The sequence below is a fragment of the Scaptodrosophila lebanonensis genome, unplaced genomic scaffold, assembly GCF_003285725.1.
Source record: "Scaptodrosophila lebanonensis strain 11010-0011.00,11010-0021.00 unplaced genomic scaffold, SlebRS2 tig00000101-arrow-pilon, whole genome shotgun sequence".
In the NCBI taxonomy this organism is placed as follows: Eukaryota; Metazoa; Arthropoda; class Insecta; order Diptera; family Drosophilidae; genus Scaptodrosophila; species Scaptodrosophila lebanonensis.
Genome location: NW_022060569.1, coordinates 1,014,358 through 1,040,285, shown reverse-complemented (window position 1 = coordinate 1,040,285; position 25,928 = coordinate 1,014,358). Strand labels below are relative to the sequence as shown.

The window sequence follows — 25,928 nt, the reverse complement described above, 5'->3', positions numbered from 1 at the left end:
TAACGCTAACTTACAGCGTCTCAGTCCATTTCTACATGAGTTTAGAGAAGACGGTTTCTTGTTTTCCTTGCTGAGAGTGGGGGGAAGATTATTAAATGCTCCTATCCCGTACGAAGCCAAGTTTCCGTTGTTGCTTTCTAAAAAGTCGCAATTCATAAGATCGTACGTATCTTATTTGCATGTGTCAAATTGCCATGCTGGCCCTAGATCGCTGGTGAGCCTGCTTCGTGAGCGAGTTTGGCTGGTTAACGCTCAGGAAGTGTGTCGCCGAACAGTACGTTCGTGCATCCTCTGCTTCAAATGGAAGCCCCGGTTGGCCTCCCAAGTAATGGGAAATCTTCCGGCAGACAGGCTCCAGCCGTTCCACCCGTTCGAAGTATGTGGTGTTGATTTTTGTGGCCCAATAAGCACAACGCTTCGCATCCGTGGCAAGCCACCGTACAAGTCGTACGTGGCTCTTTTCGTTTGTTTTGCCTCGAAAGCGGTTCACTTAGAGCTTGTGTCAGATCTAACCACTGATGCTTTTCTCTTGGCTTTTGAAAGGTTCGTCGCAGGAGAGGCGTTCCTCGCAAAGTTTACTGCGACAACGCAACGAACTTCGTGGGAGCCGACAGGAAGCTGCAGGAGTTCCGAGCGAGATGGGAGAAGGAGGCGGAAGGCGTACGCGAATTCGCATCAAGAAAAGGATGCGAGTTTGCGTACATACCACCCAGAGCACCTCACTTCGGCGGTCTATGGGAGGCAGGTGTCAAGTCTGCAAAGCACCTGTTCCCACGGACGGTGGGCAATGCGCTCCTGACCGCAGAAGAGCTCGGAACACTCCTGGCGAGCGTCGAGGCGGTGCTGAACTCTCGGCCACTGGGACCACTCAGCGCGGACCCCAGCGACGGCAAGGCGCTAACCCCGGGCCACTCTCTAATCGGGCGGCCTCTTCTGGCGACTCCAGCTCCACCGCTCCCGGACATCGACAGCCAAACCTGCTTAAGGCGATGGCGCAATGCCTCGTGTCTCAAGCACAGGTTTTGGCAGCGATGGTCCCGGGAGTACATTTCGAGCCTCCAGGTGCGAGCGAAGTGGTTCTAGGACGAACCCAACGTCGTCGTGGGACAACTCGTCGTGGTGGCCGAAGACAACGTGCCGCCAAAAAAGTGGGTACTTGGCAGGGTCACCACAACTCACGCCGGGACAGACGGGAAGGTGCGGGTGGCCGACGTCGCCACGAGTAGCGGCAATCTCCGAAGGGCGATTCACCGGCTGGCGCCATTGCCCGTCGCTTCGCGCCCTTTTTTCGCCGTCTTAGGCTTAGTTTAGCATGTAAGCCGAATTTTGAAGTTAGTTGTAAATAGAACTAAATAGAAGCACAATCGCCACCGTATCGTTTCGTCATTTTCGATATTAAAGTTAAAATTAAAAGCAAGCGTCCCAATCTTTCTTTGTTTTTAATAATTTATATAAAATAATATAAATTTTCAAACGCAATTTTAGAGTAGGGCGAAAAGAGAGAGCGAGAGCGGCCGTTTGCGGACGTCGCCTCGCGCCCTTTTTTCGCCGCCTTAGGCTTAGTTTAGCATGTAAGCCGAATTTTGAAGTTAGTTGTAAATAGAACTAAATAGAAGCACAGTCGCCACCGTATCGTTTCGTCATTTTCGATATTAAAGTTAAAATTAAAAGCAAGCGCCCGAGCAGGGACTTGCTTGTTTTTTTAAATTAAAAACTTTAATTTGTGCGGAACCGCGTCGGTCGTGTTGTTGTTGCTGCACTGGGGATTGTGTTGTGTTGCTGCCACGTCAACAGGATTTGGAGGATGAGTCAAGTCGACCAAAGGGAAGTTCCTGAGCCAAAGTCGACTTCACAGGTACTGTGCTAAAGCTTGAAAGTGAAATTTAACGAGCGAATTGCTTTTTTCGGCCTTCAACTTTCAACCTTTGGCACATACGTGACCATAATATAATACGGTAGATAGTTGAGCATAATTAACACAAATATAAATCGCATGTCGTACTAATATTAAATAAAAGTGAACCGATATAGGCAATTATTTAAAGTGCCAATTTATTGTCGTACATAAATATACATAAATATACATAGCCACTTTTACATACGGCATCCCCCCTACGTCAATCTCAGCCAACCGTCGGCAGTTTTCGTTTGTTGCTTGCTCTCGTTGTTCTCATCAAATTCGCCGTTGTCGTTGTTACATATGTACATATATACCGACATACTCGCATACATAACTTAGCTAATACATTGCTGTCGTGTTCGCGCTTAAGCTGCTGCATTTTTGTTTGCCTGCGCTTCGCATAATACATGCATAAGAATTAGCTGTTCTGCTAACGCACACAAGGCATTTGTATTTGAATTATTCTTTTCGTTTGTCGCCACTTTCGCTGCTGCTCCAAAAAGTATTGCCTTCGACGGTCAGTCAACTGCAGTTATTCTCGTTTTCGTTCGCACTGCTAGACGACCATCTGTTGCGCTCCCCTACACTTGCTGAGAACAGCATATTATTTTTGATTTCTCGTTTGTCACTCGACAATTTTCGTTCGATCAAAGTTTAAAACCTTAAATCAATATGAGTAAGGACTTGATCGAAGAACTTAAAAGGAAGCGCGAGGGCTGTATGAGAAGTATATGTCGTATGCAACGGCAATTAAAAGAAGGCTCGATTTCGTTAGAGCCAATCGAGTTAGAATGCAGGTTAGAGCTTCTAACAACTCATATAGAAACTGCAAATATATTGCAAAGCAAAATTGAAGCAAAAGATACAGAAGATGACTACCGTGAAGAGTTGGAAGAAACTTGCATTATGACCAAATCCTTATTAAAAGGCCAGCTGGAAAAACTAAGAAGAAAAAGCATCGACAATTCAAGTTCGGCAAACGGTATTGCACCGTCTTCTTCAAAAAAGCCAAGGTGTCGATTGCCAGCGGTCGCTCTTCCAACTTTTAGCGGCAAGCATTCTGAATTTAAAAATTTCATGAGTCTTTTTGAAACTTTTGTTCACAATGATGACACACTGCATGATATTGAAAAATTCAATCACTTAATATCATGTTTGGCTGGTGACGCTTTAGGCACAGTTCGCGCCTTCCAAGTGACGGAAGAAAATTATAGCAAAGCCATTGAAAGTCTAAAGCGGGTGTACGATAATGACTGCCTAATATTTTTCGATAACATATCGACACTTTTCAATCTGCAAAAGATTTCCCAGCCATCTGCGTCAGCTTTGAGAAGCCTGATCGACACAGTGTCGGGCACCTATGACTCACTTCTGTCAATTGGTGACGACAAGAAAATCGCTAATGCCATTTTAATTTATTTAGTTATGGGCAAAGTCGATCCTACCACAAAAAAGAAGCGGAAAGAGCAGCTCGACTACACAACGCTCCCACTATGGCGAGATTGTGAGACTGCTCTTAACAGACGCTACCAGCATATTGTTGCTGAAGAAGCTAGTAAAGCTCAAGCGAAGGGCAGCCAGTCGAGCAATAACACTCAGACTCAACAAGTCAAAAATGCTAGCAGGATAAATCATTCGTTCGTTGCTGCCAAAAACGAACAGAATAACCTTTGTCAGTTTTGCAATTCAGCTGACCATTCGATTGGCAATTGCCAGGCATATATTGCCTTGTCAGTGCAGCAAAGGTTTGACTTCGCTAAAGGTGCGCGTTTGTGCATAAACTGTCTTCGACGAGGCCACACGGTAGCGAAGTGTAAGGCAAAGAAATGTAGCGTGTGCCAACGTTCTCATCACACACTGCTACATATTTATACTGCTAGCACAAATCTTGCGTTACCACCACCCTCTCAGCCACCACATCTTCAAGATAGCTCTTCCACATCGCATGCCATGCATGCGACTGCTTCGGATAGAGTGGTTCTTGCAACAGCAGTCGTGAGCGTTAAAACGAAAAGTGGCGATTTCGTTTTAGCAAGAGCATTGTTAGATTCTGGGTCACAAGTCAACTTTGTGACTGAGGATCTAGCTCAAAAGCTACAGCTCAGACGAGAGGATACGTGTATGGTCTTGCGCGGCATTGGAGACACCAATGCGCGTGCCAAGAAAAGAATTCATACAGTGGTGAAGTCGCGTGTCAATTGTAGCGAGTTTTCCGCGGATTTTTGGATCTTGGGATCGATTTCTGGTTATCACCCCGATCAAGCGGTGAACACCAGCGGGTGGAGGGTCCCCAAAAATATTCAATTGGCCGATCCTCAATTCCATAAACCGCAAAAAATTGATATGCTAATTGGAGCAGAGTCATTCTTCGACTTATTGTCGGTAGGCCAAATAAAGCAAGGCCCTGAGTCTCCCACATTACAAAAAACGCTTCTCGGCTGGATAGTGTCAGGCAGGCAGGTCTGGGCCTTCTTTGCCCGCTGATCACCAAAGCAAAAATGTTGCTGCAAGATTTGTGGCTACAAAAACTAGATTGGGATGAATCCATCCCTGAGAAGCTTCATACAGTTTGGGACTCATTTAAGCAGAATTTGTTGAACCTCAGCGGTATTCAAGTCCCTAGATTCGTCCATACAGATACGCAGTCACCCATTCAAATACATGCGTTCGCCGATGCCTCAATGCGAGCTTATGGCGCCTGTATTTATGTTCGTGTTTCGACTGCGAATGGTTGGAAAGTGTCACTTTTGACCTCAAAATCCAAAGTAGCTCCACTCAAGACGAAAACTTTGCCTCGTCTTGAGCTGTGTGCAGCTCACCTTCTCGCAGATCTTTTTCGTCAAGTCCGCCCGTTGCTTAATTTTCCAATAGACAAGATAGTTATGTGGACTGACTCGGAAATAACGCTCCACTGGATCAAGTCGCATCCGTCGGCATGGTCAGTTTTCGTTTCAAACAGGGTTTCTCAAATCCAAGAGTGGTCCGAGAATGCAACGTGGCGAAATGTCCCAACGAAATCCAACCCAGCAGACATCGTGTCCAAAGGATGTAATGTAGTCGAGTTGCGTAGCTCCATTTGGTTTACAGGGCCAGCCTTCCTCATGGAATCGGAAGAAAATTGGCCTGTGAATGCTCACTTCGAGCCGCCTAAAAATTCAGCTGCCCTAGAAATTCGTAAGTCTGCTGTAGTTTTACTCGCAGATCGGCAAGCCAATTATATTCTCGAAGTTATCGAAAGCTACTCGTCACATTCAAAATTGCTGAGGGTGTTCGGTTGGGTTTTTCGATTTTTACAAAGGTGCAGAAAGGTCTCGAAGCCCTTTGATCCTATAGCCAAGCCAAGCGAACTCAATTTGGTATTCAACAAAATGGTTCAAGTCATCCAGGACAATGAGTTCGGTGACGAAATCGACAAGGTTCGAAAAAAGAGAACACTTAACGCTAACTTACAGCGTCTCAGTCCATTTCTACATGAGTTTAGAGAAGACGGTTTCTTGTTTTCCTTGCTGAGAGTGGGGGGAAGATTATTAAATGCTCCTATCCCGTACGAAGCCAAGTTTCCGTTGTTGCTTTCTAAAAAGTCGCAATTCATAAGATCGTACGTATCTTATTTGCATGTGTCAAATTGCCATGCTGGCCCTAGATCGCTGGTGAGCCTGCTTCGTGAGCGAGTTTGGCTGGTTAACGCTCAGGAAGTGTGTCGCCGAACAGTACGTTCGTGCATCCTCTGCTTCAAATGGAAGCCCCGGTTGGCCTCCCAAGTAATGGGAAATCTTCCGGCAGACAGGCTCCAGCCGTTCCACCCGTTCGAAGTATGTGGTGTTGATTTTTGTGGCCCAATAAGCACAACGCTTCGCATCCGTGGCAAGCCACCGTACAAGTCGTACGTGGCTCTTTTCGTTTGTTTTGCCTCGAAAGCGGTTCACTTAGAGCTTGTGTCAGATCTAACCACTGATGCTTTTCTCTTGGCTTTTGAAAGGTTCGTCGCAGGAGAGGCGTTCCTCGCAAAGTTTACTGCGACAACGCAACGAACTTCGTGGGAGCCGACAGGAAGCTGCAGGAGTTCCGAGCGAGATGGGAGAAGGAGGCGGAAGGCGTACGCGAATTCGCATCAAGAAAAGGATGCGAGTTTGCGTACATACCACCCAGAGCACCTCACTTCGGCGGTCTATGGGAGGCAGGTGTCAAGTCTGCAAAGCACCTGTTCCCACGGACGGTGGGCAATGCGCTCCTGACCGCAGAAGAGCTCGGAACACTCCTGGCGAGCGTCGAGGCGGTGCTGAACTCTCGGCCACTGGGACCACTCAGCGCGGACCCCAGCGACGGCAAGGCGCTAACCCCGGGCCACTCTCTAATCGGGCGGCCTCTTCTGGCGACTCCAGCTCCACCGCTCCCGGACATCGACAGCCAAACCTGCTTAAGGCGATGGCGCAATGCCTCGTGTCTCAAGCACAGGTTTTGGCAGCGATGGTCCCGGGAGTACATTTCGAGCCTCCAGGTGCGAGCGAAGTGGTTCTAGGACGAACCCAACGTCGTCGTGGGACAACTCGTCGTGGTGGCCGAAGACAACGTGCCGCCAAAAAAGTGGGTACTTGGCAGGGTCACCACAACTCACGCCGGGACAGACGGGAAGGTGCGGGTGGCCGACGTCGCCACGAGTAGCGGCAATCTCCGAAGGGCGATTCACCGGCTGGCGCCATTGCCCGTCGCTTCGCGCCCTTTTTTCGCCGTCTTAGGCTTAGTTTAGCATGTAAGCCGAATTTTGAAGTTAGTTGTAAATAGAACTAAATAGAAGCACAATCGCCACCGTATCGTTTCGTCATTTTCGATATTAAAGTTAAAATTAAAAGCAAGCGTCCCAATCTTTCTTTGTTTTTAATAATTTATATAAAATAATATAAATTTTCAAACGCACTTGATCAAGCAAACATATTGGATACCACATTTGGAAGGAAAAGTTGCTCATGTTATCGCCAATTGTATTAAATGTATTGTCCACAACAAACAGTTGGGTAAAAAGGAAGGCTTTCTTCATCCCGTCGAGAGAGGAGCGCAGCGAAGGAGGACATACAGAGAGCACAGGAAAGATACAAAAAGCAGTTCGATAAAAAGCGGAAGAACGAATATGGTTATAAATTGGGTGACCTAGTCGCAATCCGCCGAACACAATTCGTAGCTGGAAGAAAGCTAGCCAGCAGCTATCTGGGACCATATGAAATTACAAAAATTATACGTAACGGGCGATATGAAGTGCGCAATGTGCCGATGACTAGTACAGGATGGCCGAATGTAAGATGGGAAGGCAGGATAGTGAGAATGGCGGAACACCTAGAAGCAGCATCGCCATCAGTACTAGGTAGTCATTTTGGTTTTAAGCAGTCAGTAGAAATGTACTTAGTTGTCAGTAGTAAGTTGTCAGCCGCACTACAGAGTGCATTAGCTGCATATGCTAATATTCGCCATCATCATTTTACATTATATTCCTATTTTAAACTATATCATATATCTTGGTATCGTTATCAATAATAAACATTCTATGATACACAAGATCACATGTATGTACTATATGTATTGAATACTTTTTATTTAATTTAATTAATTAATTAAATAAATTAAATTTTTTAAATTAATTTTTTAAATATTTTTTGATTTTTTGGGAGTGAGTACAAGGTATTCCTCGATTCTAGCATTCCTTTCATGCTTTAAAACTGCTTTCTAACTTTCCGACTGCTAGCAGAAGACGGCTCCAAACAAGGTTGATTATTCTCCCTCTTGTCCTTTCTGAGATCCTTTCGTTTATATAGACGGACATGACTGTAACGACTTATCTTGTCATACTGATAAATGATAAATAAATAATAAATTCTTTGCAGGTCCTTCACGCCTCATTATATGTGATCTATGCATTCCCCCTAAACTACTATACCCTTAGGTGATCAGCCAATGGGCATTTCAAGAGAATCACGTGGATCATGGATAAGGGCAAATACTTAAATGTTTTAAATGGTCACGCATTTCCTTCTGGGGACAAATTGATCGGAGAGTCCTTTATTTTTCAGCAGGATAACGCGCCGTGCCATAAAGCAAAATTAATAACAAATTTTTTGAATGAAGTTCAGGTTAGCACGCTGGATTGGCCACCCCAAAGTCAAGATTTAAATATAATTGAAAATCTATGAGCTTATATTAAGCAAAAACGATGTGCGAATTTAACAAGGACGCGCGAGGATACAATTTCTGAGGTAGGAGCACTCTGGAAGGATATTCCGTTGGACTATGTCCAAACTTTGGTCAATTCGGTTCCCGGACGGCTGCAAACAGTTATAACTGCCAAGGGAGGCCATTTAAAAAGTTATAAACAAAATCGTATCGTAGTTTTCATGTCAAAATACTTATGCCGTCGGCTGTATATGTATTGTTAATTAGTAATTATATACATACCCTTGTAAACAAGTGTTGAGTTCCGACATTAATAGTATTCCGCACATTCCATCTAATGTTACAGTAAGTTCCTTCAATGATTTGGAATTTGTTTCATAGATATTTTGAACAACTTTAAAGTGTGGGTTGTGTTTTCCAATGTATAAATGACAATCTCCCTGTTTGTTACGTTTAACTGAAAGCACGTAATTGAAAAGAAACAGTTAGACATAATATACGTGTAGAAGTTATATAATAAAACACACAATATTTACGACATGAACTTTCTTAAATATTATTTGAAAATATTCGCGGACATACTGCACTTAGTCAAATATGCATACAAGTACATACAGCTGTGATCAAAATAATACTAGTGCTTTCTCAAAAATAAAGTTAGGTAAAAAATGTATAAAATGGTGTTTTAATTACTTTAAATTATTTGTATTATTAAGTATAGTATATTAACAAGTAAATCATAAAGAAATAACAACAAATTGTAGTCATATAACAATTCAATACATACATCACTTGTTCGTATAAATTATTTAATTTAATATTGGCATTAGGATAATATTGGCCGATCGGCTCAATAAAATAATATAATTATATATTACTAGCGTCTGGCCCCTGCTTCGTAGGGTTATTTTTATAAAAATTTTAAAAATTATACATTCATTTTGTGTATGTGTTATACATACACACTTAACACACATACACCATCCTTTTTGCTATGAGTTACTAAGAATGAGTAAAATTTATTTTGGATATTATTATTTTAATGATTTTTTCTTCATTTTCAGATTTTTTTTTATTCTTTATTAGGTCAGAGGTTCTCTGTAAGAGATATTTGATGTTTTTACTCTGTACATAAAATGTACAAGAGTATATTAGGTTTGCGGGAGCTGAAAAATTTAACAGGCAGAAGGAGGCGTGGCAGACCCCACGTCTGTCTGTCCGTCTGTCCGTCTGTATGATCACCTAGATCTCAGAGACTATGAGAGCTAGAGACACCAAATTTTGCACAAAGATGCCTTATGTGTGTATTCTATACGAGTTTGTTTTATTTTTTTGATTCCCCCCCCCCCACTTCCCCCCTATGGGGGTTTTCCCGATACGCAGAAAATGTATATTTTGGAATTTTCCTCCCTCCCCCCTCTCCCCAGCAAATAATAACTGGGAGAGGGGGGAGGGAGGGAGTACATAAAATGTACAAGAGTATATTAGGTTTGCGGGAGCTGAAAATGTAACAGGTAGAAGGAGACGTGGCAGACCCCACAAAGTATATATATTCTTGATCAGCATGACGACACGAGTCGATCTAGCCCTGTCTGTCTGTCCGTATGAACACCTGGATCTCAGAGACTATAAGAGCTAGAGACACCAAACTTTGCACAAAGCTGCGTTATGTGTGTACGCTGTGCATGTTTGTTTTATTTTTTTGATTTCCCCCCCACTTCCCCCTATGGGGGGTTTTCCCGATTTTGTCGTACAAATGCGAACCTCGCAGAACTGAATGATTTAATGTAAATATCACCTTACAACAAATAAATTGGCAAAACCATGACCGCTTTTTTTCAGGTTTTTTTCTATACTTGTAAATTTACAGCTTTTTTTTAAATTAAAAAATGGCAGCACTGATCTGAACTGCATGCAGTCTTGGTGCTTAGCAAACCACTTGCACCTCAATTGCTCTAAATGAACGTTCACGAGCTTTGCCCCTTTTAGTCACATATACGATTGACAATGTGTCATTGCAGCGTATATCGACTGTTGAAGACCTTGGGGTTCTTTTTGATTCAAAATTGAACTTCAATCTTCACATCTCTAGCATTGTAAATAAAGCCAATGGTGTACTTGGGTTCATAAAACGATGGCCAAGAAATTTACAGACACTTATACGGCAGTAAAATTGATATATGTGCAAAATTTGTTTGCGATATAACCGTTATTTTAATATATGTTTTAATGTTTTTTGTATATAATTTTTATAGCCTGTACCAAAAGGGTGAAAGGCTATACTAGTTTTGTGCGCATGTATGTAACACACAGAAGGGGGCGTGGCAGACCCCACAAAGTATATATATTATTGATCAAGATGACAAGACGGGTCGATATAGCCATGTCCGTCTGTCCGTCCACCCGTCCGTCCGTCTGTCTGTATGAGCGCAAGGATCTCAGGAAGTACAAGAGCTAGAATAACCAAACTTGGTATCGAGGTTCCCCTAAGTCCTAGACAGGTCAAGTTTATTTTTTTATTCTTATACACCCCCCCCCCTCCACTCCCCCGCAATTCCTGTTTTTTTTTTTTTTAAATCCGTAATTCTCGGAATTTTGAAATCAATTTTGGTAGTAACATTCAGTTAGTGATAATGTCCGTGTGCCAAGTTTCATCATGATAGGTCAATTCTGAAGAAAGTTATATCCATAAATAAAATCGCTGCCCATGCGCTGCCTGCACCTCTGCCGGCAGCGCCTCCCGCAGCTGTTGTTGTTGCTGCTTTGGTTCAACTTTGTGCTGCATACATACACGCATAGGCACGTGATGTAAATTTAATTAAGAAAAAACATTTTTTCTTTTAATTTTTCTTTTTTGTGGAGAGTACAGGCTATTTTACTGTCGGGCTTGCTCGACTTTAGCGTTCTCTCTTGTTTTCTCTTTTACTTTGTGTTGCTTTCTCATACGTTCGTTTCTTATCAGCTCTTAACTCCAAGTACCGTTAGCATTTAAAAGAACACCAGCTCATGCATTTCATAGCAAATTGATAAATGTGCATTTTATCCTTTTACACTTTAAGTCTGAACCACACTTATTATCTCCAGAAAAAAATTGAATTGTTAAGAAGGTTTATTGGAGGCTTATTAAAAGCGAACTTTAAATTAATAATTGTTTAAAATGCCCCGCGAAAACGAGTAAAGCACAGAAAATAAAATAATTACTAAAACTATGGCTGATTATGGATTATGTGTAATTGCTAAAGCAATAAACAAGCATCGGAACCGTCTCAAACCTTTTAAAATATCCACAAAAATATGCTCAAACAAGTAAAAAAGCTAAAGATGCTTACAATAATTATAGAAAAAAAACAAGAAAGGAATGCTAAAGTCGAGCAGGCTCAACTCTTAAATACCCTGTACCACCCCACAAAAAATTAATTAAATTAATTTTATTAATTAATTTAATTTATTTCATTAATTAATTTAATTTAATTAATTAACTAAATTAATTTAATTAATTAACTAAATTAATTTAATTAATTAACTAAATTAAATATAAAATATTCCATGCATGCATAGATACATTTACATTTACATCAGAATCGTGCCTTATGCGTGTTTGTGTACTTGTACATATGTATGTATGTGTGCATTGGGCCTGGTTATATGGCTATAACTTTCTTTCCGATCATTCTATCATAATGAAACTTGGTATACGGATATATAATTACTAACCTAATGTGACTACCAAATTTTAGTTCAAAATTCCAAGAATTACGGGAGGTATAGAAAATCAGTAATAGGGGGGGAGTGGGGGGGCGGATCAGAAAAAATTAACAAACTCGTCCTTTCTCGGTCTCAGGAGAATCTGTATACTGTATATTGGTTATTCTAGCTCTTATACTTTCGGAGATCCTTGCGTTCATACAGACAGACAGACGGACAGACAGACGGACAGACAGACGGACATGGCTATATCGACTCGGCTTGTCATGCTGATCAAGAATATATATACTTTGTGGGGTCTACCAAGCCTCCTTCTGTGTGTTCCATGTGCACTCGCACAAAACTAATATACCCTTGTACCCTTTGGGTACAGGGTATAAAAATTAAGAAAATTAAAAAAAAAATGTTTATTGATTTTACCTCGGTATTCGAAGTCAGGGTGTAATTGCATAATACATAATTGCATAATTGCACATATACAAAGCAATTGCATCAATGTGAGTGTATGAATGTCTAAGCGCGTCTATTCGTGTCTGTGTAAACATGTTTGCAGTCAACCAAAGCACCAGCATCAACAACAGCTGCGGGCAGCGCGTTGGCAGCAAATATATTTATGGCTATAACTTCTTGTTAAATCGGTCTATCATGAAACTTGGCATTCGGACACAAAATCACTAACTGGGTATTTGTAAAATTTGAGTTCAAAATTCCAAGAATTACGTTAGTTACGATTTGCGCGGGAGAGGGGAATACACATTTTCTGCGTATTCATATAAGGCATCTTGGACTAAAATTTGATGTTCATAAGTCTCAGAGAACTGCTACGAGTACTACATTTTTGGTCATACTCGAGTATTTACCCATACTCGGTATGATTATTTCATTTGGGTATAGTGACAAGCAATGACTGGTTGCGAACGAGCCCTCAACGAACACTCAGTTCGAATCAAAACTGCAAAAACTCAGAAGTGAGCGGTTGTGCCCGAAACTTCTTGTATGAATGCAAGCAATGATTGGTTTTAAACGAACCCTCACCAACCAGTCAGTTCGACTCACAACTGCAAAAACTCAGAAGTGAGCGGTTGTGCCCGAAACTTCTTGCATGAATGCAAGCAATGACCGGTTGTGAACGAACGCTCACCAACAAGCCAGTTCGACTCACAAATGCAAAGACTCAGAATGAGCGGCGGTGACCGAAATGATCGAACGTCGTATTTACAATTATGCCCGCATGACCGAAATGACCAATGATATCGGCGGGTGCACGTGCACTTGCATTTTCTATTGTTTTTTCGGCTATTAGTTAAATAGTAACTTCGTATACAAGTATGTAAATGCATATAAATTAAAGAAGCCAACAAAACTATTAGCGAAAAGAAATACCTTCCTTTTTATTTAAATTAGAAAAAGTTATGCTATAATATAATAATATGCTATAAAATAATATAAATGAATTATTTTCCTTTTTTTTAAAAGATATTTGAGCTCCTTTTTTAAGAAATAAAATCATGCTAAATATCATAATATAAAAATAAATATATGTATACATATGTTTTCTTTTCATTCTGTACCTCTTTATTTAAAATACCTACATACATATACACATGTTTGCGCATAATTGCAAACAACACATGCACGTACAAACACATAAATATGTACATACATGCATATTTCATACGGTCATACTTGGGTAAAACCCGCGCAATACTCGAGTAATACCCGAGTATAGCTCGCGCAATACCCAAACAATACTCGACCAATAACGGCACTATACTCGTTCGATCAAACGCTCATTCTGCAAAGTCTGGTTTGCTTCGATCAGGACCCAGTCATCTTAAACGAAGTGACCGAGCCTGAAGTGTTTGAAAGCAAACCAATCAAGGCTGGTACCCGTTCGCAACGAACAAAATACTTGAAGTGACCGAGCCTGAACTGTTTGAAAGCAAACAAATCAAGACCGGTGCTTGTTCGTAAAAATATAAAGATTGCTCATGCAAGTTCGATCATAAGAAAAATGCTGAGAGTACTCAACTCGTTTGCAGCCAAGCAAAGATCTGATTTGATTGAATTTTCAGCAAGGGTGGTCGAACATACTCGAACATACTTGTTGCAGTTCTCTGAAAGTTCTTATACTCTCCGAAATATAGGCGATTATAGGAACGGAAAACGTCTTGTTATGCTGATCAAGAATATATATACTTTGTGGGGTCTGCCACGCCTCGTTACATTTTTCTGCCTGTTACATTTTTCAGCTCGCGCAAACCTAATATACCGGAAAAGGGCAGTTCCCAAAGTTGAAGACCGCACTTAACGGCATATTCGAGCTTTGCAAAAAATTTGGAGAATGGAAATGGTGCATAAACCCAAGCTATTGCACCGACATAAAATGGCAGGTCTTGCATTTTAAGAAAAATACATATTTTGGGGCAGGAAAATCAAAAGCGTCATCTTCAGTTATAAAAAAAAATGCAATTTAGATGGCTCAAATGGAAACCATTGGCGCGATTTAAGCAATCCCCGGCAGATTTGCCACAGATGCAACCATGGCGGCATGGTACTCATGGTATGGGCGGCTTAAAGCTCTTTGGGAAGCTAACTATATGTTTTATACCGTCTATAAAACTTGCGTTCATACAGGCGGACGGACAGACGGACATGGCTATATCGACTCGCCTTGTCATCCTGATCAAGAATATATATACTTTGTGGGGTCTGCCACGCCACCTTCACTGTTACATTCGCACAAAAATAGTATAGCCTTTTACCCTTTGGATACAGACTATAAATATCTAACATTAAAGACTTCATAGGAAACTTAAAAAAAAAAGTTGCACATATATCAATTTTACTGAGGTACTACTAAACTTCTTTACAGTTCTCTAGTACGACCTGTGCTTCAATACTGCTCTTGTGTCTGGTGTCCACAGTATAGAAAATATCAGGAGCGTATTGAATCTATTTAGAAGCAATTCTTGCTTTTTGCTTTACGTGGTCTTAGCTGGGATCCTAATCTTCGCTTGCCATCGTATTCAAGCAGATTGTTGCTCATAAATCTTTCTTCATTGACAAGTCGATGGTTAGGTCGCCCCAACTTTTCAGTTCCTTGTAGACCAACAAGGAATTATTTGCCATTCACTTTGTCTAGATGCACAACTAATTACAAGGGCGTAGGCAGTTTTTACCGAAGGGGGGACCAAAAAATTAAAATTTTGATTAAATAATGCACGATGCATTTAAAAAATAACTTATGCCTATGAGCAATGAAAAAACTTCAACAAATCCAACTCAGATCCATTTTAAGGCGAAATATTGCGTCTTAATAATGAACGTGTGGTCGACTTTATATGGCAAAATTTTTTGTAAGGGAGGCGCAAAGGCCTCCCCCCCCCCCCCCCCCCCCCCCTTCGCCCATGTATGCATACATACATACTTATATATGTATGTATTAACTTTTTTAATTCAACATTAATTTGTGTCTTCAATTCCAAATATGATTGTTGTGAAAGTAAAATGTGCGTTTCTGCTTTTGTAAATCGCATGAATACACTCACAAAATAATAATAAATGACTCTCAGATTTGTTCAGAATACATTTGTAGCGTTGTTAGCTAACACTAAAACGGTAAGTCGGTGTAAATATGTGATCAGCTGAGATGAGCAGGTGTCGGATGCTCTATTTGCTAGAGCATCAAAACTATCGATAGTTGAATCCGTCGATACAATCAATAATTCCATCGAAGTTTGAATGCAATTAACAGAAAAATTAAATAATAACATCTTATAATTTATTGAGATCAATTAGAACAAATCATATACAAACATACATATGTAGATATGTACATCTGCCCGCAACGCGAAGCAGAATATGCGTAGGTCCACTTTCGGTTTCTGCTTTATTATCGCTTACGCAGTCGTTTCCTGGCGGCGGTAACTGTAAACTTTTGGCATTTTACCTTTGAAATTAACAGGCGTAAATGATCAAAACGAAAGAAGAAGCGCGAGCCAATGACTTGCAGTTGTTGTTGTTTTTCGTTTTAAAAATTTGATTTAAAACCATAGAACATTATTTATTACAATCAAACAACAGTGCTCGATTGTCCAATGTATACATACATCCATACATACGAATGTACATACATGCTATATATGTACGTACATAGGCATACATCTATATATATATAACAGTTTGTCTGACTGACTGACTGACTGATTGGTGATCAACGCACAGCCCAAACGGTAAAAGCTAGGAAGCTGAAATTTGGACTCAAATATCCTTTCATCCTATCATAGTGTAGATGCGCACTAAGAAGGGATTTTGGAAAATTCGAGCTCCAAAGGTGGGAAAACGAACTCCAAAGTTTGTTTGAAACATTTTCAGTTTTCCACCAATCAACTTTAAATTTGATTTTTATAATCTATAAAAGAATACAAACAAAACTGCTCGGATTTTTGAAATTTGTGGTGGAGCTTGAATTATTGGGGTTTTAATATTTATTCACCTTTTCAAATGAAAAGTTTGTGTTATAAATTTTTTCCGATCGATTTCAAATTTGGGGACTGTAATCTACGTAACTAAATCTACAACTTTGCGTTCAAGGATTTTCAAAATATGCATTTTTCAAATACAGGCAGAACAAACAATACAAAATATCAAACAGTTGGGGACAACTAAGTATACATACACACACACACACATACAAGCAGCTGTTCGTGTAGTTGCGTGCAATTGATTGAAATAGCCAAAGACACTAATGTGTGAATGTACACACATACGTATGTACACATCTATGTACATGTACACACCTATGTATGTATGTATGTTCATTAGTCTTGCACTGACAGAGCCTGAAATGTTAATTTATTAAAAATTATTTAACATTTTTAAAAGTAATTTTTTCTTTGTTTAGTACATTTGGCATTATGGTTTTCATTAGTAACTTTATGCAGCAACAACAAATTACAAAGAAGGCAAATATCAAATAGTTGGGGACATCATATACACACACTCACACACAGAACAAGCAACAGTTCGTGTCTATGTGTGCGGTTCTCTACGTGTGGTTGAAAAAGTAAAGAAATATGTACATACATATGTATGTACTAGCAGGTCTTCCCCGTCTTTGCTGGGCTAAGTAAAATGTGCTTATAATTAAAAGTTCATTTACTATATAATATTCTTCTTTCGACGCTCTCTAAAGTTTTTTAAAGAGTTCATTTTCCAAAAAGCAAATATAGTACAATAAGTACTATGTGTGGTTATGCATACATACATACATATCTTCGTTACGCACCGGGCGGACTGCAAGTCCTGACTTAACTATGTGCTTCCTCAGCACGTTGTACACATGGTCGAGTTATCCCCGAAAAGTCCGACGCGGGACATTTAATTGTTTGTTCTGCCTGCATCTGTAAAATGCATATTTTGTGTGCAATAATTGTGTAATTTGATGTCTGTAGCTGTTATAGTCTCTGAGATCTAGGTGTTCATACGGACAGACAGACAGACAGGGCTAGATGGACTCGTCTTGTCATGCTGATCAAGAATACAAGGTGTGTTCCAAAGTAAAAAAAAAATGAATGGCCTCTACATCTGCATAACGCTTTCCTTTCATGGGCAAATGCATATCAGGTGAATACGGCGAGTGGTTAATGGTTAAAATGTGATTTTTGGTCAAATAATCGGTCACAAGCGTCGATCGACGAGACGGATTCTGAGCAATTTTTGGTCGTCAGTCAATTTGTGCGGAACAAACCGTGCACACACACCTTTCCTAAGCCCAAATGTTCGGTCAAAATGCGATAAATCGATGTTTTGGAGATGTTCAATTCCATTTCCGACCAACGCACCAGTCGACTATAGATACTATAGATACGACTATACTTTGGAACGCCACCTTCACTGTTACATTCGCACAAAAATAGTATAGCCTTTTACCCTTTGGATACAGACTATAAATATCTAACATTAAAGACTTCATAGGAAACTTAAAAAAAAAAGTTGCACATATATCAATTTTACTGAGGTACTACTAAACTTCTTTACAGTTCTCTAGTACGACCTGTGCTTCAATACTGCTCTTGTGTCTGGTGTCCACAGTATAGAAAATATCAGGAGCGTATTGAATCTATTTAGAAGCAATTCTTGCTTTTTGCTTTACGTGGTCTTAGCTGGGATCCTAATCTTCGCTTGCCATCGTATTCAAGCAGATTGTTGCTCATAAATCTTTCTTCATTGACAAGTCGATGGTTAGGTCGCCCCAACTTTTCAGTTCCTTGTAGACCAACAAGGAATTATTTGCCATTCACTTTGTCTAGATGCACAACTAATTACAAGGGCGTAGGCAGTTTTTACCGAAGGGGGGACCAAAAAATTAAAATTTTGATTAAATAATGCACGATGCATTTAAAAAATAACTTATGCCTATGAGCAATGAAAAAACTTCAACAAATCCAACTCAGATCCATTTTAAGGCGAAATATTGCGTCTTAATAATGAACGTGTGGTCGACTTTATATGGCAAAATTTTTTGTAAGGGAGGCGCAAAGGCCGCCCCCCCCCCCCCCCCCTTCGCCCATGTATGCATACATACATACTTATATATGTATGTATTAACTTTTTTAATTCAACATTAATTTGTGTCTTCAATTCCAAATATGATTGTTGTGAAAGTAAAATGTGCGTTTCTGCTTTTGTAAATCGCATGAATACACTCACAAAATAATAATAAATGACTCTCAGATTTGTTCAGAATACATTTGTAGCGTTGTTAGCTAACACTAAAACGGTAAGTCGGTGTAAATATGTGATCAGCTGAGATGAGCAGGTGTCGGATGCTCTATTTGCTAGAGCATCAAAACTATCGATAGTTGAATCCGTCGATACAATCAATAATTCCATCGAAGTTTGAATGCAATTAACAGAAAAATTAAATAATAACATCTTATAATTTATTGAGATCAATTAGAACAAATCATATACAAACATACATATGTAGATATGTACATCTGCCCGCAACGCGAAGCAGAATATGCGTAGGTCCACTTTCGGTTTCTGCTTTATTATCGCTTACGCAGTCGTTTCCTGGCGGCGGTAACTGTAAACTTTTGGCATTTTACCTTTGAAATTAACAGGCGTAAATGATCAAAACGAAAGAAGAAGCGCGAGCCAATGACTTGCAGTTGTTGTTGTTTTTCGTTTTAAAAATTTGATTTAAAACCATAGAACATTATTTATTACAATCAAACAACAGTGCTCGATTGTCCAATGTATACATACATCCATACATACGAATGTACATACATGCTATATATGTACGTACATAGGCATACATCTATATATATATAACAGTTTGTCTGACTGACTGACTGACTGATTGGTGATCAACGCACAGCCCAAACGGTAAAAGCTAGGAAGCTGAAATTTGGACTCAAATATCCTTTCATCCTATCATAGTGTAGATGCGCACTAAGAAGGGATTTTGGAAAATTCGAGCTCCAAAGGTGGGAAAACGAACTCCAAAGTTTGTTTGAAACATTTTCAGTTTTCCACCAATCAACTTTAAATTTGATTTTTATAATCTATAAAAGAATACAAACAAAACTGCTCGGATTTTTGAAATTTGTGGTGGAGCTTGAATTATTGGGGTTTTAATATTTATTCACCTTTTCAAATGAAAAGTTTGTGTTATAAATTTTTTCCGATCGATTTCAAATTTGGGGACTGTAATCTACGTAACTAAATCTACAACTTTGCGTTCAAGGATTTTCAAAATATGCATTTTTCAAATACAGGCAGAACAAACAATACAAAATATCAAACAGTTGGGGACAACTAAGTATACATACACACACACACACACATACAAGCAGCTGTTCGTGTAGTTGCGTGCAATTGATTGAAATAGCCAAAGACACTAATGTGTGAATGTACACACATACGTATGTACACATCTATGTACATGTACACACCTATGTATGTATGTATGTTCATTAGTCTTGCACTGACAGAGCCTGAAATGTTAATTTATTAAAAATTATTTAACATTTTTAAAAGTAATTTTTTCTTTGTTTAGTACATTTGGCATTATGGTTTTCATTAGTAACTTTATGCAGCAACAACAAATTACAAAGAAGGCAAATATCAAATAGTTGGGGACATCATATACACACACTCACACACAGAACAAGCAACAGTTCGTGTCTATGTGTGCGGTTCTCTACGTGTGGTTGAAAAAGTAAAGAAATATGTACATACATATGTATGTACTAGCAGGTCTTCCCCGTCTTTGCTGGGCTAAGTAAAATGTGCTTATAATTAAAAGTTCATTTACTATATAATATTCTTCTTTCGACGCTCTCTAAAGTTTTTTAAAGAGTTCATTTTCCAAAAAGCAAATATAGTACAATAAGTACTATGTGTGGTTATGCATACATACATACATATCTTCGTTACGCACCGGGCGGACTGCAAGTCCTGACTTAACTATGTGCTTCCTCAGCACGTTGTACACATGGTCGAGTTATCCCCGAAAAGTCCGACGCGGGACATTTAATTGTTTGTTCTGCCTGCATCTGTAAAATGCATATTTTGTGTGCAATAATTGTGTAATTTGATGTCTGTAGCTGTTATAGTCTCTGAGATCTAGGTGTTCATACGGACAGACAGACAGACAGGGCTAGATGGACTCGTCTTGTCATGCTGATCAAGAATACAAGGTGTGTTCCAAAGTAAAAAAAAAATGAATGGCCTCTACATCTGCATAACGCTTTCCTTTCATGGGCAAATGCATATCAGGTGAATACGGCGAGTGGTTAATGGTTAAAATGTGATTTTTGGTCAAATAATCGGTCACAAGCGTCGATCGACGAGACGGATTCTGAGCAATTTTTGGTCGTCAGTCAATTTGTGCGGAACAAACCGTGCACACACACCTTTCCTAAGCCCAAATGTTCGGTCAAAATGCGATAAATCGATGTTTTGGAGATGTTCAATTCCATTTCCGACCAACGCACCAGTCGACTATAGATACTATAGATACGACTATACTTTGGAACGCACCTTGTATAGATAACGCCACCAGGGGGCGCTTGATTCAAAAAGTCCTGTTTACTTTCGAACGCGCCTTGAATGTTTAGAATAATTATAGAAATTCAAAAAAATTAGGAAAATTCAAAATCAAATTTTAAAATCAATTACCTCTCTCGGTATTCGAACTCATGAAAAGGGTGTATAATTGCACATTTACATAGCAATTGCATCTATGTGACTGCATCGTGTCTGTGTGAGCATGTATGAAGTTAACCAAAACACCAACAACAGCTGCGGGCAGTGCTAGGGCAGCAATTATATTTATCTGGCATCTGGGACCCTAGGTCTTATAGTCTCCGAGATATAGGCGATTATTCGAATGGAAAATCGAGAAAACCCCCATGGGGGGAAGTGATATACTCTTGTACATTTCATGTAGAGTACAAAAATCAAAGTCAAAATTTTTAATCGAATGGTGTCAGCCCTGTCTCAAAATAGATCTAGCTCTTTATATGAATTTTTATAGCCTGTACCCAAAGGGTGAAAGGCTATACTAGTTTTGTGCGCATGTATGTAACACACAGAAGGAGGCGTGGCAGACCCCACAAAGTATATATATTCTTGATCAGGATGAGAAGCCGAGTGGATATAGCCTTGTCCGTCCGTCCGTCTGTCCGTCTGTCCGTCTGTCCGTATGAACGCAAGGATCTCAGAAAGTATAAGAGCTAGAATAACCAAACTTGGTTTCCATATTCTCCTCAGACCGAGAAAGTACGAGTTTGATTTTTTTTCGATGCACCCCCCCACTCCCCCGCAATTTATGTTTTTTCTTATAACTTCCGTAATTCTCGGAATTTTGAAATAAATTTTGGAAGGTACATCCAGTTGGTACTAATGTGTCCGTGTGCTAAATTTTATCATATAGGTCAATTCTGAAGAAAGTTATAGCCATAAGTAAAATCGCTGCTCATGCGCTGCCTGCAGCTCTGTCGGCAGCGCTGCCCGCAGCTGTTGTTGTTGTTAATTTAAAAAAAAAAAATTTTTTTTTTAAATTTTGTTTTTTTAATTTTTCTTTTTTGTGGAGAGTACAGGCTATTTTACTGTCGGGCTTGCTCGACTGTAGCGTTCTATCTTGTTTTTTTTTTCTTTATTACACCTGTCCTTTTTAAGAATAGCTCCAAAAGAGAAAGCATGAAATTAATGTGATTTTGCAGCGTGAGTGACATGCATTTGAAGGTCGGAAATAATACATTAAAACATTTATAAAAAAGATTGCTTGAGCAATGGATGTATTAAATATTGTTAAGAAAGATATTAACAATTATTTCTAATAATTTACAAGTTCTCAGCATGTTTTGTTTACTTTATTAAATAATTGAAACATATGTGACTATTTCAGTAGTACTTCATGTGTGAGCTTAAATTTCACTTAGACTTTTAGTTGCGAAGTTAATCGAAGTTAACAATTAAATTTATTATATAATATTTGTCAATATTTATAAATTATATCATGTACATTTCAGCTGCACGAATCTGCAAGACGCTGCGTCATCTTCAACACAACAAAGCGTTTTATTCAGGGGTACCACAGAAAACTTCGGTGGTTTCGGCTACAGATGGTTTTGAAAACCCCCAAAAAATACGCCGGTGCCACAGAACTTTGAAAGATTTCATTTTTTCGAACTTCCCCTCCAAGCCAGCTGTCAACAACATCTGACTGTCAACGGTCACATTTGACTGACTAATTGTATTTAAATTCTGTAGCGCACTATGTTAAGAAACAAGAAAGGAGTGCTAACTCAGACTCAACTCTTAAATACCCTGTACCACCTCACAAAAAAAATTAAATTATTTTAATTAAGTTAAATATAAAATATTCCATACATGCATTTACAGCAGAATCGTGCCTATGCGTGTTTGTGTACTTGTACATATGTATGTGCGCATTACATAATTATGTCACAGCAGCAACAAATACAGCTGCGCACACAGCTTGGGCCTGGTTAAATGGCTTTAACTTTCTAATCAACCTATCATAATGAAACTTGGTATACGGATATATAATCACTAACTGGATGTGACTACCAAATTTCCAAAATTCCAAAAATTACGGGAGTTATAGAAAATTGCGAATATGGTGGGAGTGGGGGGTGCATCGGAAAAAATAAACAAACTCGTCCTTTCTCGGGCTCAGGAGAATCTGGATACCAAGTTTGGTTATTCTAGCTCTTATACTTTCTGAGATCCTTGCGTTCATACAGACAGACGGCCATGACTATCGACTCGGCTTGTCATCCTGATCAAGAATATATATACTTTGTGGGGTCTGCCACGCCTCCTTCTGTGTGTTCCATGTACACTCGCACAAAACTAATATACCCTTTTACTTTTTGGGTACAGAGTATAACAAATATTCCATTTGCATAAAAATTAGCGCAAATTTAAAGAAACGTCAACTAATTGTTAAAAATTACAACGTCAATGTTTGAGAAGCGTATTTGATCCCATTCAAGAATTCCACTTATATTGCTTTTTAAAAATTAAATTTATTTGTAACATTTTTTATAACATCATTTGTAATTCTACGCGATATCCATAACTTGGGCTAAAATTGCGTACTGTTGTGACGATCTATGTTTTCCCTTGCAAAAAACTAGCATTCGAAATTGAATTCAGAAATTACAAAAATGTGCTTACATTTTGTTTCGCTGGTCCGTATTGTAAATTTCAATGGCAGTTTATGAAATGACATTTTCGCTAACAAACAGACCGGCCCAATCGGCGACACACAATTTTGCCAAGTTTGTTTAATTAATACAGAGTTATTTGGTACTTATTTGAAACAATAATTGCGTCAAATATAAAACTTATCTTTTACTTTCGGTTGACTCACAAAATAAGACTTAGCTCAGCAAAATATGCTGTTCGAAAAATTTAATGTACTATTTGGGCCTATGGGGCATCTCTATTGTGCGGTTGTTTTGGATGCTGTGTGTGAGTATACACTGTGTGTTAAGTATACATTTAGTAATTTGCTAATTTAATAATATTTACATAGGATATGCAAAATATTTCTGATGCAGATTGTCCAGAAAAACTATAAGGTTTATATTCCAATGATTTATTTTATTTGGAAAAATGTCTGTGTTTTTAATCAAAACTCCTGTCGTCCTACTTAGTTCCTTTTGTGCTTTTTGTTTTGTTATTAAAATTTGTATTATTTTTAAATTTTTTGTATAGGAGTTTTTTTATAATGCAAATATTTGATAAGTGGTGTACCGACACCGGTACAAATCCAGAGAAGATTAAAAGCATTGTTGATAGTTTGAAATGGAAGATCGAGAGTGAAGGCTATTTAAACGAACGCGTTAAATACTGCTGCAAAAGAATTTCAATAATTTGGCGTGAAAGCAGTCGAAGAAGATCACACGTTTTGGAAAAATATTCTGATTGGCTTGCGATAAAAGAGTCGTTTTTATTCACAAACACCTAAAAATAGTATTGAACGTGGTCGTCCCAAGGTGAATTTCTCTGAATGCGCAAAACGAACAAAGATAAGGCGGATAGCTGAGATAGCCGAAATAGATGAGCTGCTTATTGTTTGCGTTTTCTACTGAACAAGTGAATAGCACAAAAATTATCCCCACTTCATGCATATATACGATTTTTTGATTTTTTTTTAAATTTGTCATAAAAACTTGATATCTGGCAAGTTCGATCGCCCGAAGGAAAAACCAATGTTATGGAAAGGAAAAAAAATTAAAACAGAATTTCCTTCAAAAATTGGATTGATAGTCGACAAACCTAACAGTGGTGGAAGTGGATCATCGAATGATGGAAATACAATTTTTCAATAATGCTAGCTTGTCCGCACAAATAACAGGCCCAGATAAAGATCTCATTGAAAGATGTTCTGCACTATTGCAAGCTCTCTGTTCTGAATATAATATTAATGCTGGGAAATTTAAGACATTCTCACTCAATATTGCCAAAGAACTTACAACTACATATTCCTGGTACTACCTTCCACCTACCGTTCATAAAATTTTAATTCACGGACCTGCAATTATTGAAAATATTCTTGTGTCAATTGGGGAGTTGTCTGAGGAAGTTGCTGAGTCGAGAAATAAAGATATAAAGCAAGAAAGGAATGCTAAAGTCGAGCAGGCTCAACTCTTAAATACCCTGTACCACCCCACAAAATATAAATAAATTTAATTTAATTAATTTAATTAATTAACTAAATTAAATATAAAATATTCCATACATGCATACATACATTTACATTTAAATCAGAATCGTGTCTTAGCGTGTTGGTGTACTTGTACATATGTATGTACGTATGCATTGGGCCTGGTTATATGGCTATAACTTTCTGATCATAATGAAACTTGGTATACGGCTATATAATCACTAACCTAATGTGACTACCAAATTCCAAGAATTACGGGAGTTATAGTAAATCGTTAATAGGGGGGGAGTTGGGGGGTGCATCGGGAAAAATGAACAAACTCGTCCTTTCTCGGGCTCAGGAGAATCTGTATACCAAGTTTGGTTATTCTAGCTCTAATACTTTCGGAGATCCTTGCGTTCATACAGACAGACAGACGGACATGGCTATATCGACTCGGCTTGTTATGCTGATCAAGAATATATATACTTTGTGGGGTCTGCCACGCCTCCTTCTGTGTGTTACATGTACACTCGCACAAAACTAATATACCCTTGTACCCTTTGGGTACAGGGTATAAAAATTTCGCTTAAATAATACACGTCAAATTTCTTTCGCAACAAATGAAGATTTGATCAGTCGTCTAGTCTATTCCTTACATCAGATCCGTTTTTAATGGGACAACGAAAGTTACCACCTAAACATAATTCAGTTTTAAATAAGTCAGTTTTTGATCTGTTAGAATGATATAAATTAAATACTATACTGCATTCTACAGCAATAAAATATCATACTTTTTTTTTATTATACGGATGTGGGTGGCAGGTGGTATTTTGGGATGGGCATAGAGGTACGACCGATTTTTGTTTGTTTTATTACTTATTATATTTTTTTTGGATTTCGAAAAAAAATGCACAGTGATATCTGCCTATTTTTGGCCACTTGCTCCATACAAGCTCGACCCCT

The 25,928-nt window shown here is 39.0% G+C and overlaps 1 protein-coding gene across 2 annotated transcripts in view; it reads right to left on the bottom strand.

The window, feature by feature from the left end:
* Positions 1–25,928, bottom strand: part of LOC115628073 (5'-3' exoribonuclease 2 homolog) — a 64,055-nt gene that overhangs the window by 26,378 nt on the left and 11,749 nt on the right. For both annotated transcript variants that reach the window (XM_030524046.1, XM_030524047.1), the window contains exon 6: positions 8,342–8,516. In XM_030524046.1, coding sequence (XP_030379906.1) covers positions 8,342–8,516 — 175 coding nt within the window. The remainder of the gene's footprint in view (positions 1–8,341; positions 8,517–25,928) is intronic.